This window comes from Oryx dammah, unplaced genomic scaffold (genome assembly GCF_014754425.2).
Source record: "Oryx dammah isolate SB20612 unplaced genomic scaffold, SCBI_Odam_1.1 HiC_scaffold_27, whole genome shotgun sequence".
NCBI classification, from domain to species: domain Eukaryota; kingdom Metazoa; phylum Chordata; class Mammalia; order Artiodactyla; family Bovidae; genus Oryx; species Oryx dammah.
In genome coordinates, this window is record NW_024070211.1 from 111,793,955 (window position 1) to 111,812,198 (window position 18,244).

The following is an 18,244-nucleotide window of genomic DNA, read 5'->3' on the forward strand; positions in this document are numbered from 1 at the left end:
CTTTCCCCCGGCCTCAGGTCACCCAACTTCTTTGTCCCATAAATATCCCAAGCTCTTTCCCTTAGGGAAGGGGAATTTAAGATTTGGTCTCCCTTCTCCTCTCTTGGCTGCCTCATGACTTATAAACCTTTCCCCTGCAAACCTTGGCATCTCAGAGCTGCACGCTGGGCAAATGAATGCAGTTTAGTAACACTAATACACCCTAAAAAGACATTCATCTCATTCTTTACACATATGTTTTTATACAACCCAAGATCAGAATATGGAGAATAGAAATGTTATTCTAGACCAATAACTGCTGTAAATATTTATGTATATACATACATATATATATAAAATCTTAAAATTGTATAATATATAAAATATTAAATTAAACTACACACCGAAGGAAAAGTAATTTTGTTGGCATCTAATACATAACAAACCACTAGGATTAGATATATGGAGGAGCAGTGGCAAGAAGGGACAGTGGTGATTTTCACTGTAGACAGCCTTCGCAGTTCTGGGCGATTAAATCGAAATTAGAAATTCTCTAGTCTTATATTCACTATTCGGAAACTGCAAAGGTTGGAGCAATCAAACTGTGACGCTAAGACAGTTAAAGAGAAGGGCAGTCGGAGTTGCGGGAGCCTCGGAGAATGACAGTAGACAAAGCTTCAAGTTGAGCCGCCAATTCTCTTCTCTTGGGACGGGAGTCGTTGCGCTATTATTTAGGGCCACACTCTTTAGCAACCACCATGTGTACTTTTGTACCACTGTTTGGCAAGGGTCAGCTCTGAAAATTTTGGGGGTCTCAGTTTGCTCCTCCGTAAAATATGGGCTTGTTTTCTGGAGCGTTTCTGGAACACGCTCTAAGCAAGACACTGTGGTGCCTGGAAGCGGATGTCGATCCTGTGCTAGAGCTTTTCGGCGGAGGACAGGAGACCTGAGGAAGCAGGAAAGTGGGATTTGTTTCCAAAGGGCTTGTGACTAGGCGCGCCACACCACGAGAGGCTCGTAGCTGCCCCGCCTCCACGCGAAACCCCGCCCTCCCGCGGGGCGGGACTTTGACTCGGGGGCGGTCTGCACGCGATCCCCGCCTCTCTCCCCGCCTCCTTCCCCTCCCCGGGCCCCGCCCAGCGGCGCGGAGGGCCGGGCTCCGGCAAAGGGGGGCGGTGGCCGCGGCGGTGACAGCCGGTCCCCGCCCCCGAGGCCGCCACGTCCCTCACGTACCACCCGGCCGAGCAGCGGAGCGGCGACCTGGCGCCCGGGGCTCCGGCTCCTCCGGCGCGGCTCGGCATGAGGCTAGCGCGGCTGCTTCGCGGAGCCACCTCGGCCGGCCCGGGCCCCGGGCTGCGCGCCGCCGGCCCTAGCGTCAGCCGCAGCCTCACCTCGGACTCGGGCTCCGGCCCGGCGCCCGAACGCGGCGTTCCCGGCCAAGTGGACTTCTATGCGCGCTTCTCGCCATCCCCGCTCTCCATGAAGCAGTTCCTGGACTTCGGTGAGTAGGGCCCGGGCTTCGGGCCTTCCTGCGCAACCCCAGCCGGGAGCTGCGGCCGCTAACCGGGGCCGGGCCCGGCCCGCGCGACTGCCCTCTCGTCTCCGGCGCGCCCCCTTCCTCAACGTCTCTCCTCCCGCGCTTCGGGCGCCTCCTCCGTCCCTCGCGGACGGATCCCTCTGCTCAGGTGCAGGCGTCCGCGCCCCCGAGAGATAACTGGGAGAGTGTGCCTTTTCCCCGTGTATTGTTGAAAAACAAGCCCGGGGCTCGAACCTCTTTTCAGCGCACGTGTGCACCTCCGCGCTCTCAGCCAGGCCCTTTCGGAAGCCCAGCCCGAGTGAGAGGCGAGTGTGCTGACACCTCCGGGAGTCACGTTCAGATTCTGCAGAGTGCTGATAAATGCTCAGTTTTGCATATGATGATTACATAAAAGTGGCATGCTGATAGGGGAAGCAGGTTCTGACTGGCCCGGTGTTTCATAGAATGTTTTCCTTGCCACTGGCTTAAGAGTTTCCAGCAACCGTACAGTTCATTTCGTCAACAAGAGTCCGCAGCACGTGTAAAGTGCATGGGTACAGTATGCTATGGGGTTTGTTTACCAAAGTGACTCTCCACTTTCCTCTTTCTCAGATGAGTGCTTCCTGGTTTTCTCTAGAAAAGATGCAGAGGAATTGCAAAGTCAGGCATTTAACTTTGACTTCTCATAGCGGGGCGCTAAGGTGAAATGGAAAGGCTAACCAAGTCAAAATTTCGAATAGACAAGAGTTATCTTTTGCATTGTGAGTGCGGTTTGGTCACCAACGGATCACTAGTGGCTTGAAAGATAGCAGCGTAGTTAGCCACTTAAACTTGTAGTTTACGGTGTCGATTTTGTTTGGTTCCAAGCTCTTGGTTTTTGTTTTTACCTTAAAATGTAGTGTTATTAAGAGGGTGAATTTGACCTCTTTCCCAAGTATGCCATTAAACTTCCGCAAGAAAATGTTTTCTTTTAATACGATTATTCCTATTGACAATCTAGTTTTTGCTATGGTTGTTTCTTGCTAAAAGAGCAAATCAGTGAGTTTAAAATGCATCACTGAAATAACATGACTTTTTGGTTTAACTTTAAATGGAACTGCTTGCCAAATGCGATTCTACAGCTGTTCTGCTTAGCATCTTGAGTAGGAGTGGAGGAAGGAGCAGATTGCTTTACAGGAATCAGACAATTGAATAGAACCCACTGGGGGAGAAGCTTGAAGATGATCGCAGAGGAGGCATTGGCAGCTTTTGCTTTCTGTTGCCCGAAAGACTACTCTTCATTTATTCTTTTTTTTTTTTTCTTTCATTTACTCTTTGCTTATGGCAATTAGTATAATGCTTCTACCTGGACTCAGTGAATCTTCTCATGAACATGTCAGAATTTCCACTGCTTCTTAGACAGGTTTTTCTTATAAACCTAAAGTTAGGAAACAAGTTTTTAAAATGATAGCAACAGGTTATATAGGATAGGCTTTTTACAGGTCCTACGTTAATCAGACTGTGCCTTGCTCAGACTTGCCTAGGTTGTCTTAGTTCTAAGATGGGAGATGTGAATAATGGAGACAGGAAAATAACCTCACTGATGCTCTACAGTGTGGTTGGAAGGTGGTTCAGAATGTTGCACAGCCCTAGAGACTGGACTGTCTTGTCCCTTGCTCCTCTTCTTGCCTTGTCATTGTGGTGATGATATCACTTGCCAAATAACTCTGCGTTTCTCTCTGCCTTACGGCTTCCACTTACTGCTATTCACACTGTATTTGGTTTCAGGATCTGTGAATGCTTGTGAAAAGACCTCATTTATGTTTCTGCGACAAGAGTTGCCTGTGAGATTGGCAAATATAATGAAAGAAATCAGTCTTCTTCCAGATAATCTTCTCCGGACACCATCAGTTCAGTTGGTACAGAGCTGGTAAGATTCACGTTCTTGTGTTTGCAATTTGAGTAGAGTTGTAGACTTTACCCAAAGTTAAAGCAAATACTTTTTACTCTTCAGTGGTGTCTCAAGGTAGTATCAGCATTCCTCCTCCTTTGTTTGAGTGTATCTGGGCTTGTCACCTCAATCCTGGACTGTACTACTTTTTGGTTTTGAAAAAACAATCAGAAATGCACAGAAATACAGACACTGTATTTAAGATTCGTGTTATTAAATCTCCAAGGATGTTATTTTATAATGTAATAAAAATATCTACCATAAATTGATCGCTAGAGATTTATATACTTTACCTTTAATCCCTTCAATAACCCTGCCCAGTGGGCATCCATTTTACAGATGAAGAAATGGAGGTACCTACATATTAAGTCCTTTGCCTAAGCAAAAATATTCATGGGATTCAAACTCAGATTTGTTTGTTTCTACTGCTGTATGTTGAAGTCAGATTAATAAAATGTGTTAAAGGGTTTAAATATTTTTTATAAACTGAATTTATCTTATTGAAGTATATCTTTATAAGTCACAAAAGTTAAAATATTTATTCTACCATTTAAAACCAATTAGAAGTTATTAGAATTGTGTAGAAACTATGATCTCTCTTCTAAAAATGACAGTAGAGCTATTAAGGGTGTGTATGCATATGTGGCCACTTGTATACAGCCTTTCTTGTTAATGTTATTAAAAGTGTTGTTCTGTTAACCACTATACATTTCAAACAAAAGAGTTTGCCAGAGTTGTTGTAAATGGAAAAATTTAGTTGCAAGGCATTTCCCAATTACGATTTATGGAGATCCTAGCTTTCCTGTTGTAAGCAATATAATTATGGGAGAAGCTGATATAATGTCAACTTTTTAAAATAAGTGAAAGAAATAATGACTGCTCCATAATTGATAATCAGATACTTTCCAGTCCAAAAATGGAATAGTTAGAAATGTGGTTTAAGTAAGAGGCATTTGTTTAGGAACTCTGATGCAATTTTCTATGGAGGTTTATTCCTTTAAAAAAAAATAATTAAAAGTAGAATATTTTACATTTTTTAAATATCTGTGCCTAACACATTATAGATGTTGACAGTTTAATACCAAAAACTCTTCCTCTGTTCACTGGTGCTGAATTGAATCTTGAAGCCAGAGTTTTAGGTGAAGTAGAAAAGAATAGCTTTATTGCTTTGCCAGGCAACAGAGAACACAGCAGGATCTTGCCCTGAGAAACTGTGTGTCCCAACCCAGGGATGTTTGGTGAGGAGTTTTATAGCAGTGGTTCAAGGAAGAGCTTGCTGATAATGATCAGGGTACATGCAGGCCTTTAATCTGGCCTCAGGTGGTCTCCTGATGTGCTTCTTGAGATTCTCAAACCTTCTGGAATGAAAAATGCTAATATCTTTCTTTTGTTGGGTGCTTTAGTACTGTAAAAGAATTCAGAGATGTCTATCTCTTGAGGGGAACCAGACTGACTCCAGGTCTGCACTGTTGTCTCTTGGCTGCTCTCCCTTGTCTCTGCATCCTCTCTCTTCCCTGATTAGCACCTGTTTGAACCTGCCCTTTGGACCTCAAGGAAGGTCCTGGAGACTGGAGTCTGTTCCCTACAAATATGAAATTGGAGACATGGAAAGGCTTCTGGGCCCAGGAGCTCCACAGGGTCCTGCTTGCTTTCAGTATCTTCTGAATTAAAGCATAATTGTTCTTGCCAATGAAGAGTAAGGGTTAAGTCACAACAGTAGACTCAGAATCACTAGACTTTGGAATGCCTTGGCATGCAGTAGGGCAACTTTCCAAACCAATATGGGGATTTGCAGATTTTTAAAACACTTTCACTACCCCTGGACGCCTACTAAAATATGGCAGCTGAAGGTCCGGCCAAAGCAGACGTTACACTGAAGAAGGTCATTGAATGATAGGTGTTTTGGCTCTGGCCCTGCACTGCCATTGTGCTCTGCTGCATGACCTTCAGAGAGGCATTTGACTTTCCTCATTTTGCTCCTTTACCAGGTGATTTGCTCCATCATATTTTTAGGTAAATTAAAAACGTGCATTTTCATGACTTTTGTGTTTTCGTTCAGTTGTTTAGAAGAACCGTGTGTTAGATTGTAGACTTTCAATAAGCATCTGCTGACTGGACGTAACATCTAAAAGTAAGGTTTTAAAACAGACCTTTAAGTTAGATTCTTAGACCAAGGTAAGCTGGCCTCCACATTTTACTGAGACTAAGGCAAGTTAAGTCATTTGCCCAAGATCACATAATTGTTGGTGACAGACTCAGTTCCCATGACCATCAGTATATTTATACTGTGATGGACAGTGGTAATTTTAAGAAATGTAAAAACTACTTTGAGTAGAGAACTTTAAAAAAAAGTAGGAAATTCTTAAATCAAATTTAACTTACGCTTTTAGGAGAAAATGTACCTTCTAATTACTGTCAGGGACTTTGCTTGAATGTGCATGGGTATACAAATCCCACTTCAACCATAATTTGCTAAAAGTTAATTAACAGTAAAGAAATGTTTACAATGCTTCTTCATCATTTTCACAATATTGGACTTTCAAAATGTAAAAGAACAGTCTTACAAGGGGTTGATTTACATTTTAGGTATATCCAGAGTCTTCAAGAGCTTCTTGAGTTTAAGGACAAAAGTGCTGAAGATGCTAAAACGATTTATGAGTAAGTACAGTTGTTTTGCCTTATTTGAACATCATATAAAACAACCTCATATACTCTTTGAACATCATATAAAAATGTAAATGTATTGCTATTGGATCATTTTAGGGAAATTGATTAACTTTTGGTTTTTCACTACTTTAGAACATATGATGGTATATGTATCTGTCGCAGTCCATACAGGCCAGCCAGGTAACGTAAATTCAGAAATTGGACTGGGCGTAAGAAGAACTTCATGTTTCTCTAAACTCTAGTGTAAAGAAAGATGCAGTTCAAATGTGGCGATCACGGGAGATCTTGATGTGGTCTCAGGGCCACTTGGATGGTAGGAGACTGGTGAAGACTTGGTGATGAGCGCTTGTTTCTAAAGGACAGCCTCTCAGCTCTACTGACCATTGCCCAGCAGAAACACTGCCCAGATCATGTGATATGTGTGTGTGTCTTGAGGGGGCGGGTATAAGAAAAACTGCAAGTGTAGTTATTTTTGTTTTTTAAGTTAGATTTCCTAATTTTGAAAGATTGGAAACTAAACTTTCAACAAACACTGAAGGCCTACAAGACAGAAACTTGTCTGTAGTTTATGAACTGTGGTCTGCGAGACAATGTAAGTAATGTGACCTATTAATAATCAACATACCAGGACTAATAAGCCTCATAATCCCCTAAGGCAAGTTACCTGCTTTTTCCAGTGAATGTTGCTCAGAACTTAAGACTGTCTCTGTTGTTGTCCTCCAAGTCCATTACACATTTTTTTTTTTACTGTCTTTAAAGGTGGTAGCAACATTTCACTTTTTAAACATGATTTTGGTTTGAAAATAACAAGAATTTGCGTAGGTATGCAGCAAAATTTACACAGATGATGTCATTTACTCTTTAAAATGACTCTACTGAAATAATACTATCTGTGCAAAAAGAGATACTGTCTGTGCACAAAAAGTCTTAAAATAGCATTAGGCTTACATGGACAGTGAATGGATTTAAACCCATCCAGTCTAACTTAAAAGTAAACCTTATGCAGAAAAACCTTCGGAAAATAGTCATTCAGAGCTGAATTTTTAAAAAATAACTTGAGCAGCCAGGCAAAATAACACTATTTTGGTTTTGACAAAAAAAGAGAGATGTGAAATAAATGATTAAGAAGTAACTAGAAATGATGAATTGTTTTCAAGGAGTTTGTTGTTTGTATTTTGGATTCACGGTTTGGTTTTGAAACTAATCATAAGCTAGGAATTCGAAAAATATTTTGAGCAATGAGAGCATCATTGGAATAGGTTAACAGTAGTCAAGGTGATGACTCTGAAGACTTTGAATGAGGAAGCAGTCATTTGGAAGTGTGCGTTCTGATGGCTATATTACAAGGTAGATTTCGTTACTTCACAACTAAGACTTCTTTCCTCTTTTCTTTACTTCTTTAAATTAGCCATGTAGTTCAGTTCACTTTAGTTGCTGGGTTGTGTCCGACTCTTTGTGACTCCATGGACTGCAGCACACCAGGCTTCCCTGTTTATCACCAACTCCCAGAGCTTGCTCAAACTCATGTCCATTGAGTCAGTGATGCCATCTAACCATCTGATCCTCTGTTGTCCCCTTCTCTTCCTGCCTTCAATCTTTCCCAGCATCAGGGTCTTTTCCAGTGAGTTATTTCTTTGCATCAGGTGGCCAAAGTATTGGAGCTTCAGCTTTAGCATCAGTCCTTCCAAGGAACACCCTGGACTGATCTCCTTTTGGATGGACTGGCTGGATCTCCTTGCAGTCCAAGGGGCTCTCAAGAGTCTTCTCCAGCACCACAGTTCAAAAGCATCAGTTCTTCAGCACTCAGCTTTCTTTATGGTCCAGGTCTCACATCCATACATGACTACTGGAAAAACCATAGTTTTGACTAGACGGATGTCTGTTGGCAAAGCCATGCAGTAGTATCTTCAAATGACAGAAATAGAAATGCTGGATAGCTTGAAGATTTTTCTTTGAACATGCATTCACCTTTTCTTCTCCCATTTTTAAAAATTCATAGAATGGAATTAGAATTCCTTTCTACTTTTCTAAGTGGCCCTTTCTCTCTTGAACCTGGGGAATGGTTCCAAGACAGCCTTTATTGGCTCTTTCATCTTCATTCCTTACAGAGCATGTGTTCCCTGGAAGCAAGTGCTCTGTCTTCTCTTATGCTGACTGTGCCTGGATCCCATCCTCATAGCGGGTGTTGAAATAATTTTAGTTGATGATAGTTAAAGAAAACCCTTCACATTTGTAGGATTGTGTTTTGTGGCAGCCTTACTTTTAGGAGTTCCAAGAAAATAATTACATTTCACAAGTTTTTTTTTGTTTCGGAGTTTCTTAACATCCCCGTGGAAAAGAAATGCAAAAAAGCAAAATGGCTGTCTGGGGAGGCCTTACAAATAGCTGTGAAAAGAAGAGAAGTGAAAAGCAAAGGAGAAAAGGAAAGATATAAGCATCTGAATGCAGAGCTCCAAAGAATAGCAAGGAGAGATAAGAAAGCCTTCCTCAGCGATCAATGCAAAGAAATAGGGGAAAAACAACAGAATGGGAAAGACTAGAGATCTCTTCAAGAAAATTAGAGATACCAAGGGAACATTTCATGCAAAGATGGGCTCGATAAAAGACAGAAATGGTATGGACCTAACAGAAGCAAAAGATATTAAGAAGAGGTGGCAAGAATACACAGAAGAACTGTACAAAAAAGAGCTTCATGACCCAGATAATCATGATGGTGTGATCACTCACCTAGAGCTAGACATCCTGGATGTGAAGTCAAGTGGGCCTTAGGAAGCACCACTATGAACAAAGCTAGTGGAGGTGATGGAATTCCAGTTGAGCTCTTTCAAATCCTGAAAGATGATGCTGTGAAAGTGCTGCACTCAATATGCCAGCAAATTTGGAAAACTCAGCAGTGGCCACAGGACTGGAAAAGGTCAGTTTTCATTCCAATCCCAAAGAAAGGCAATGCCAAAGGATTCTCAAACTACTGCACAATTGCACTCATCTCACATGCTAGTAAAGTAATGCTCAAATTTCTCCAAGCCAGGCTTCAGCAATATGTGAACCATGAACTTCCAGATGTTCAAGGTGGATTTAGAAAAGGCAGAGGAACCAGAGATTAAATTGCCAACATCCGCTGGATCATCAAAAAAGCAAGAGTTTCAGAAAAATATCTATTTCTGCTTTATTGACTATGCCAAAGCCTTTGACTGTGTGGATTACAATAAACTGGAAAATTCTGAAAGAAATGGGAATACCAGATCACCTGACCTGCTCTTGAGAAACCTATATGCAGGTCAGGAAGCCACAGTTAGAACTGGACATGGAACAACAGTCTGGTTGCAAATAGGAAAAGGAGTACGTCAAGGCTGTATATTGTCACCCTGCTTATTTAACCTATATGCAGAGTACATCATAAGAAACGCTGGGCTGGAAGAAGCACAAGCTGAAATCAAGATTGCCAGGAGAAATATCAGTCACCTCAGATATGCAGATGACACCACCCTTATGGCAGAAAGTGAAGAGGAACTAAAAAGCCTCTTGATGAAAGTGAAAGAGGAGAGTGAAAAAGTTGGCTTACAGCTCAACATTCAGAAAACGAAGATCATGGCATCTGGTCCCATCACTTCATGGCAAATAGATGGGGAAACAGTGGAAACAGTGTCAGACTTTATTTTTGGGGCTCCAAAATCACTGCAGATGGTGACTGCAGCCATGAAATTAAAAGACGCTTACTCCTTGGAAGGAAAGTTATGACCAACTTAGATAGTATATTGAAAAGCAAAGGGATTACTTTGCCAACAAAGGTCCGTCTAGTCAAGGCTATGGTTTTCCCAGTGGTCATGTATGGATGTGAGAGTTGGACTGTGAAGAAAGCTGAGTGCCGAAGAATCGATGCTTTTGAACTGTGGTGTTGGAGAAGACTCTTGAGAGTCCCTTGGACTGCAAGGAGATCCAACCAGTCCATCCAAAAGGAGATCAGTCCAGGGTGTTCATTGGAAGGACTGATGCTGAAGCTGAAACTCCAGTATTTTGGCTGCCTCATGCGAAGAGTTGACTCATTGGAAAAGACCCTGATGATGGGAGGGATTGGGGTCAGGAGGAGAAGGGGACGACAGAGGATGAGATGGTTGGATGGCATTACCGACTTGATGGACAGTTTGAGTGAACTCTGGGAGTTGATGATGGACAGGGAGTCCTGGCGTGCTGTGATTCATGGGGTCACAAAGAATCGGACACGACTGACCAACTGAACTATAAACATCTCTATAGAGAATGTATATTTTATGATCTGAAATATACTTAAATAAGTGTAAGAAAACATGCCTTGATGCTTCTTTTACTGAATTAGGCATTTCTTGTCTTGTATAATTGGCTATATTTAGATTTTAGTATCACATTCACTTGCCAAAATATTTGGCTGTTTTGACAGACAGGTTTGTTTAGCTTTACAGACACTGTGATACGGATCAGGAACCGACACAATGACGTGATACCCACAATGGCTGAAGGTGTGGTTGAATACAAGGAGAGCTTCGGGGTGGATCCTGTCACCAGCCAGAATGTTCAGTATTTTTTGGATCGTTTCTACATGAGTCGAATTTCAATTAGAATGTTACTTAATCAGCACTGTAAGTGTCTGGAAGTCAAGAGAAGAAGCTAAATAATCTGTGTTGGTATATTTTACATTTATTTAGAAAACTTCCTTTTAGGGAGAACATTTAATTTTACTTTTTTTTTTTTTTTTGTATTAAGGAAAGCAAATAGACTGGCCATTGAAAGGCGGTTTTTAAATTTATGTTTAACGTTATGTAAAATGTTTATGTTTTAAGGAAAATACTTGTCCTACTGTTTGGTACCAGTTAGAGAAACAGTATTCAAATCCAGACAGCAGCATTATGTATTTTAGCTTATTTGTTTTTTAATTTTTTATAGCTTTATTATTTGGTGGAAAAGGCAAAGGAAGCCTATCTCATCGAAAACACGTTGGAAGTATAAATCCAAACTGCAATGTGGTTGAAGTTATTAAAGGTAAATACATTTCTCCTTTCAGAAAGAATGCCAAAATCAAAATTGTTGAGTGTTTTTTCTTGCTATTAAAGCAGTTATTTGAATCATGAGGTAAAATGCTCTAACCCATGCATGGGTTTGAAAATGCCTTTATAATGCTAGTTGTGTTCTATGTATAGGATGAATGTTTTGTTGATACCATGCTTTATTAGGCAAAAGGAGATGATGTTATGAGGGTATCTGTTTGACTTCAAAATATTTCCTTATTCCCGCCTTTCTAATTCCCTATATTGGAGCCATAATTCATAATAGTTTGGCTTGTGTCTTGCCACAGCCTTTCCTGTTTGTACCATGTATGCTTGTGCACACACATAATTGTTGGTCTTACCTTGCTGATTTTGGAACATGGGATACTTTGTGTATGTTTTCCTGTAAATTTACAAACATGGTGCCATGTGTAGTACATGTGAATATACACCAGGCTTTTGAATGACTGTTAGGGATGTATCAGAATGTATTAATCCATACTCCTATTGGTGCATATTTCTGTTGTTTCTATCACCAACAGTATCGCAGTAGACATCCTTATATATGTGCTAACTTTTGCTAGTATTTTAGCAGGCAGGATTTCTAGAATTAAAAATATTTAAAATGCATTTAAAATTTTATAACTCCAAAAATGTATCAAACAATGAATGAAAGTGAGTATTCCCTAAATAAACCCTTACCAACTCTAAATTTTCATTACATGTATTGTAAATATTTTATTCAATCTGCTGGTTTTCTTTTTACTTTGTTTATGGTGTCTTTTCCCATCAGATATTTGAAAAAATTTTTGTAATCATATCTGTCACTTTTTGCTTTATATGGCCTTAGGCTTTGTCATGTCATACTTTAAAAAGACCGTCCCCAAACTAAGATTATTAAAGTATATTTTTTTCTATAGAAAGCTTTAAAATTTCATTTGTCTATATATTATTGCCATCTTCATGAAGCAAAAGTAAATTTATTTAATGACTTTTTTGTTTTGATTCACACTAGATGGCTATGAAAATGCTAGGCGTCTGTGTGATTTGTATTATATTAACTCTCCCGAACTAGAACTTGAAGAACTAAATGGTAAGCCTGATGCCTTTTCCTTAATGATTAGTGTTATGATTATCTGAGAAGGAATGATAAGTTAGATTTGTTTTAATATAGAACAACTTCTTTATTGGATATGAAAGCTGAGGGAGAGAAATCATGTTAAAAATATATGTATTTATGTGTGTGTATGTATATATGTATATTTTTTAATTTAGTTGATTTTTTTCTGAAAGACATTTTACCTTTTTCTTTCCCATTTTCATTATTTTAATTGATAATATTGATTCTTTGCATATTTTTTATTTCCTGGTTAGTCACAGAAAAAAGTGATCCTTCTCTGGTGGCTCAGACGGTAAAGAATCTGCATGCAATGCAGGAGACCCGGGTTTGATCCCTGGGTCGGGAAGACCCCTTGGAGAAGGGAATGGCTTACCCACTCCAGTAGTCTTGCCTGGAGAATTCCATGGACAGAGGAGCCTGAGCCTGGTGGGCTACAGTCCATGGGGGTCGCAAAGAGTCGGACACGACTAAGCGACTCATGCTTTCAAGAAAATTACATCTGACTTTTATATGTATTTCACTAATGTAAAGTTTACCCTTTAAGATTTCTACTTCCTAGTTGTAAACCAATTTTTTATTGTCGAGGAAGTAAAAAGACTGGAGATGTAAAAGAAGAAAGAAAGATGTCCATCTGTTTGAGACTGATTATCTCTGATGGTCTTCTTTTGGACACAGAAGGTTTAGATGCCTCGGAAGGAGATTGATGAGTCTCTCTCTGTTTTCCCTGGAGGTAGGGTAGTTTGATAGAGGGAGACATCACCTCAGTTAGAATGACCCTGTAAGAAGAATAAAATTAAATAGGCTTCTGCTGAGTTGTATTCTGGGCCTTAGAGTGGGAGGGCAGTGGAAGAAGTTGCCCCACTGAAAACAGAGTTGCCTGGTGCTTCTAAAGCCCTAAAAGTACATTCAGTGAGTAAGAACCTCAAGGCACAGGTGATAGTTTGGGAACCTGAACTGCTCTGGGCAGTTTCCAGATGTACCATCTGTGTTTCCCAGAGCCAGTTTTTTCATTGGAGAGTCCAGCTTATTGGCTGAATGAGAATTCTGAGGTATGGCGACTCTTACTCCTTTACTGAAAGTTCTGCTGTGCTTATTATCTGTTCTCTACCCCCAACTGGGCTCCTATTCCATGTTTGAATGTAGAATTAGTGGCCCTTGATAAGTCAGTGCTAGCTCAAAGTTTTTATTTGAATCTATATGCACAGAAATGCCCGGAATAAAACAAAGCATCCCACCTGGGTGAAACAATTAAAAAATGGCTTTTTAAAAGAAAGAATGTATTTATGTGAGTTGGGCCATGGAATTTAAAGACTTTAACACTTCTTTTTGGAAGGAGAAAATTCTGACCGTAAGACTGTCTTAAACAGACTCAACCATCATAGACAAGAATGGGAAGATGGGTTGGTAGATGGTTATGCAGGATTGCAAGAGTGACTGCAGGACTCCTGTTGTCACAGGCAGGTATAAATTGTGTGAGCCCAGCATTCAAACACAGATAAAGTAAAAAACTGGTGTAGCCCTTCTCCCCCTAGTAGTACTATCCTCCATAGTAAATGTTTTCTTTTCAGCACTACACAATATATTCTTTAAAATGCTTTAAGCACATCTCTCTGTACTTTCATATTTTTCTCTTCTGCTCTGTAGCAAAATCACCAGGACAGCCAATACAAGTGGTTTATGTACCATCCCATCTCTATCACATGGTGTTTGAACTTTTCAAGGTTTGTAACATAGTATTACATCACCTTTATCAGTCCTTTCCTAAGGTTAGGAATCTGCTTTGAAAGTTTAAATACTTTACCAGGTTTTCCTCAGTTTCATTAAAAGATATCCTTTGGTGTTTCATGGCACATCAGTGGAGATAAGCTGTTGGTCAACACTGATGCCCTCAGTGTAGTGGTAAGCTCAGACCTGGGGCTCAGGAAGACCTGGATTTGAGTTCCAATTCTGCCACCTAAGATGTGTGTGACCTTGTGCAAGTCCCTCAACCCCAAGCCTCAGTTTCCTCCTCTGTCAAACAAGGATAATATTATTACCCAGGTTGTTATGAAGATTGAGAATAACATCCTAAATGTCTTATACAAAGGCAGCACATTATAGGTGTTTGATAAAATTTTATTTGTAGTTTTACAAAGCAAAATGTTTAGAAGAATGATTCTCTACCCCTAAAGGACCGCAGCCCCACTGTCATATGCATTGTATGCATTTTTGTGGAGAAAGTCACTCACATTGACTTAGGTGACTTCTGCTGTTATATTTGCTCTTTACAACAAATTTTGAAAACTAAATACAATTGTGCTTGTAAGTAAATTTTGCTTGAGAGTAAATTTTTTTTCTCAGCAGCATACCAAAGACAGTTGCGAAGTGTGTGATGAGGAGTATGGGTCCATGTGGCTGAAAATATTACCCCACATCAAGCCTGTAGCCTCTCTCAGTGTGGTTACCTTGTCTTCCAGGAGCAGGTGGAAGAGAGACGAGGTGGCTTTCAGCCTGGTCATGAAAAAAAGAAAAATACACTGAAACATAGAAAAACTAGCTGACTGTCTTAGAACAACAAAGACTGAAAAATGTTCTTGGTTATAAGACAGCAAGAATGTATCTAATATCTTACTAAAATCTTTCTACCGAAGTGGTTAAATGAATAAACGATTTGCACTTAAAGGGTTAAAAGTAATTTTTTTCCTTGAAATTTCAGTCACCTAAAGATCTCGTTCCCTATAATGCTTACTAAAAGAAATATTACCATATTATGTAACAGACTATCTTAAACGGCCTTCAGTAGAGATGACAGAACGTCTTCTCTGGGGACTCTGTCCCAGGGCTACACACTCCAAGTGCAATCCAGCCTTCTGCCTTTTTAACTGTGTGTAGTCTTAGCAGTTCCTGCTTCAACGCTACATGTCATGTTATTGCTTAGTGCTTATGCTCTGTTGACATTGTGTACCCTTGTATCCTTCAGAAATTGGTCAAAACTGTTTTACTGTGTAAATAAATATTCCAGTTTCCAATTAGTAGTAAATTAGATTTATTTCTACATCATCATAAGACTTGCTATTAGTACTAAATGAAAAAAATAACTTTTTCTTAAAGCAATTTATGACAATTAAAATGGTTCTTTAAAATAGAGATGAGACTGTTTTCAAACATAAACTTTGCCCATTATCTACCAAATTATAAAAATATTTGGGTAGAATTTTCTGCTTTCATATAAGGCTAGTTAAAAATGTTGAGATTCTGATTTTAGAAAATATGCAGAATTTAGTTGGGATTTTTACCTACCAAGTCCTCCAAAACTGACTTATTTTTTAGAAGTAGTCCTTTAAATTTAGTTATGAATTATGATTCTTAGGCATGTTTTCATTAAATTTTTAAAAAATATCAAGGAGTGCATATATACTTGAAAATTGTACTTTGTTTCTCTCTTTCTTTAAAGTTGTATTTTTAACGTAACCCTTATGTATTTCAGAATGCAATGAGAGCAACGATGGAGCATCACGCTGACAAAGGTGTTTATCCACCTATTCAGGTCCATGTCACACTGGGTAAAGAGGATTTGACTTTGAAGGTAAGTGCTGTCTTTTTAAAATTTTTAAAACTAATGTACAGACATGTACATGTTTTCCAGAAGACGTAATTTATTATTAGGAGTAAGAAACCCTCTTCCTCCTAGATAATATGCACATCGTTTCATTTATCTGACAGGTTATGAAATTTTCCCTTGAGTCTGTTTCTGTTCTGACCCTTCATCCAGATGATTTAGGTTAAAGTAAACCCTGGAGACAGACAGTTTTGCAGAATCATGTCTGTCCAGTTTGATACCTACTTTGATAAGTAAAATTTAAAATATTTGGGTATTTTACAGTGTTACGTAGCTAGTACATAATTTCTCCTTTTTAAACAATGTTTTTAAATCTGCTTTTAAGTGTTTCATTTGACTTTCCTAACAGCTCTTCAGTAAGGGGCAAAGGTAATTTTATTCTCAATTTTACAGAAATTAGACACAGTGATTAACTCATTATTAGATAGCCAATAAATGACACAGGACAGGATGTCAGTCCTTTGAGCCCTGTTAAGTTTCTGAGTCATGTCCAACTCTTAGTGATACCATGGACTCCTGCACACCAGGCTCCTTTGTCCTCCATTATCTCCCTGAGTTTGCTCAAATTCCTGTTCATTGACCCTAGTCCCAGGCCATTTCTACTACATTTTTCTTAGATAGCTCAGTTTCTTAGAGTATGATGATGTTTCTCTTTTTTAAATAATCATTTTAAATTTTGTATTGAATTAATAAATGCAGAGAGATGAAAATGAAATGTGTCAGTTCCTTGCCACTTGTAGGTCACAACTCAGAGACAGTCTTTTTGTTATTTCTTTTTGTATTGCTGTAGTTGAAAGACATTTTCTAATATTGCTGTTTATGAAATTGAAATTTTTTAGACAGCAAATATTGGCTTTAGGTTATGGTAGCTGAGGAGGTGGCTCTCTTAGAGCATCTCCCCTCTCAGTTGCCTAGCCTCCGTTGCCATTTTCCCAGTATTTAAGTTCATACGTGGAATTCCAAGCTAGAAATAATCATCTTTCAGAGACTTTGAAGGTATCTAGTGTTCTTTTTTTAAAATACACAATTCGGTGGTTTTTAGTGTGTTCACAAGGTTGTGTAACCATACCACTGTTTAATTTCAGAACATTTTCCTCACTCCCAAGAGAAAAACCAGTGCTCTTTAACAGTCACTCCTCACTGCTCCCTCTCCCTACCCTTTGGCAACCACTAATCCATTTTCTGTGTACGGACTTCCCTGTTTCGGACACTTCATAAAAATTCAGTCATACAATATGTAGTCTTTTGTGACTGACTTCTTTCACTCAATATAATGTTATAGCATGTATCCATTCATTTTTTTTGTTATTATAAATAATGCTGCCATTTGTGTATAAGCGAACATTGGTTTTCGGGTCTCTTATGTATATACCTAAAAGCTGAATTGTCTATAGGTAACTGTTTAACTTCTTAGGAATACCAAGCTCATTTTAAAAGTGACTGTACCATTTTACATTTCCATCAGTAATGAATGAAGGTAGCAATATTTCCACATCCTTACCAACATTTGTTATTGTCAGTCTTTTTGATTATAGCCATTCTATTAGATTATCAGTTCAGTCGCTCAGTCGTGTCCGACTCTTTGCTACCCCATGAATCACAGCACGCCAGGCCTCCCTGTCCATCACCAACTCCCAGAGTTCACTCAGATTTGCGTCCACTGAGTCTGTGATGCCATCCAGCCATCTCATCCTCTGTCATCCCCTTTTCCTCCTGCCCCCAATCCCTCCCAGCATCAGAGTCTTCCAGTGAGTCAACTCTTTGCATCAGGTGGCCAAAGTACTGGAGTTTCAACTTTAGCATCATTCCTTTCAAAGACCCAGGACTGATTTCCTTTATAATGGACTGGTTGGATCTCCTTGTAGTCCAAGGGACTCTCAGGAGTCTTCTCCAACACCACAATTCAAAAGCATCAATTCTTCGGCACTCAGCGTTCTTCACAGTCCAACTCTCACATCCATACGTGACCACTGGAAAAGACATAGCCTTGACTAGATGGACCTTTGTTGGCAAAGTAATGTCTCTGCTTTTTAATATGCTATCTAGGTTGGTCATAACTTTCCTTCCAAGGAGTAAGCATCTTTTAATTTCATAGCTGCAGTCACCATCTGCAGTGATTTTGGAGCCCAAAAAATAAAGTCTGACACTGTTTCCACTGTTTGCCCATCTATTTGCCATGAAGTGATGGGACCAGATGCCATGATCTTCGTTTTCTGAATGTTGAGCTGTAAGCCAACTTTTTCACTCTCCTCTTTCACTTTCATCAAGAGGCTCTTCAGTTCCTCTTCACTTTCTGCCATAAGGGTGGTGACATCTGCATATCTGAGGTTATTGATATTTTTCCCGGCAATCTTGATTCCAGCTTGTGCTTCTTCCAGCCCAGCCTTTCTCATGATGTACTCTGCATATAAGTTAA

The 18,244-nt window shown here is 39.7% G+C and overlaps 1 protein-coding gene across 1 annotated transcript in view; it reads left to right on the forward strand.

Moving 5' to 3' along the window:
- Positions 1–1,199: 1,199 nt before the first annotated feature.
- PDK1 (pyruvate dehydrogenase kinase 1) overlaps positions 1,200–18,244 on the forward strand; it is a 39,190-nt gene continuing 22,145 nt past the window's right edge. Inside the window, exons 1-8 of the mRNA XM_040229355.1 lie at positions 1,200–1,480; positions 3,263–3,404; positions 6,012–6,083; positions 10,521–10,705; positions 11,010–11,105; positions 12,126–12,203; positions 13,875–13,951; positions 15,697–15,795. Of these exons, the coding sequence (XP_040085289.1) occupies positions 1,279–1,480; positions 3,263–3,404; positions 6,012–6,083; positions 10,521–10,705; positions 11,010–11,105; positions 12,126–12,203; positions 13,875–13,951; positions 15,697–15,795 (951 nt within the window). The 5' untranslated portion in view covers positions 1,200–1,278. The remainder of the gene's footprint in view (positions 1,481–3,262; positions 3,405–6,011; positions 6,084–10,520; positions 10,706–11,009; positions 11,106–12,125; positions 12,204–13,874; positions 13,952–15,696; positions 15,796–18,244) is intronic.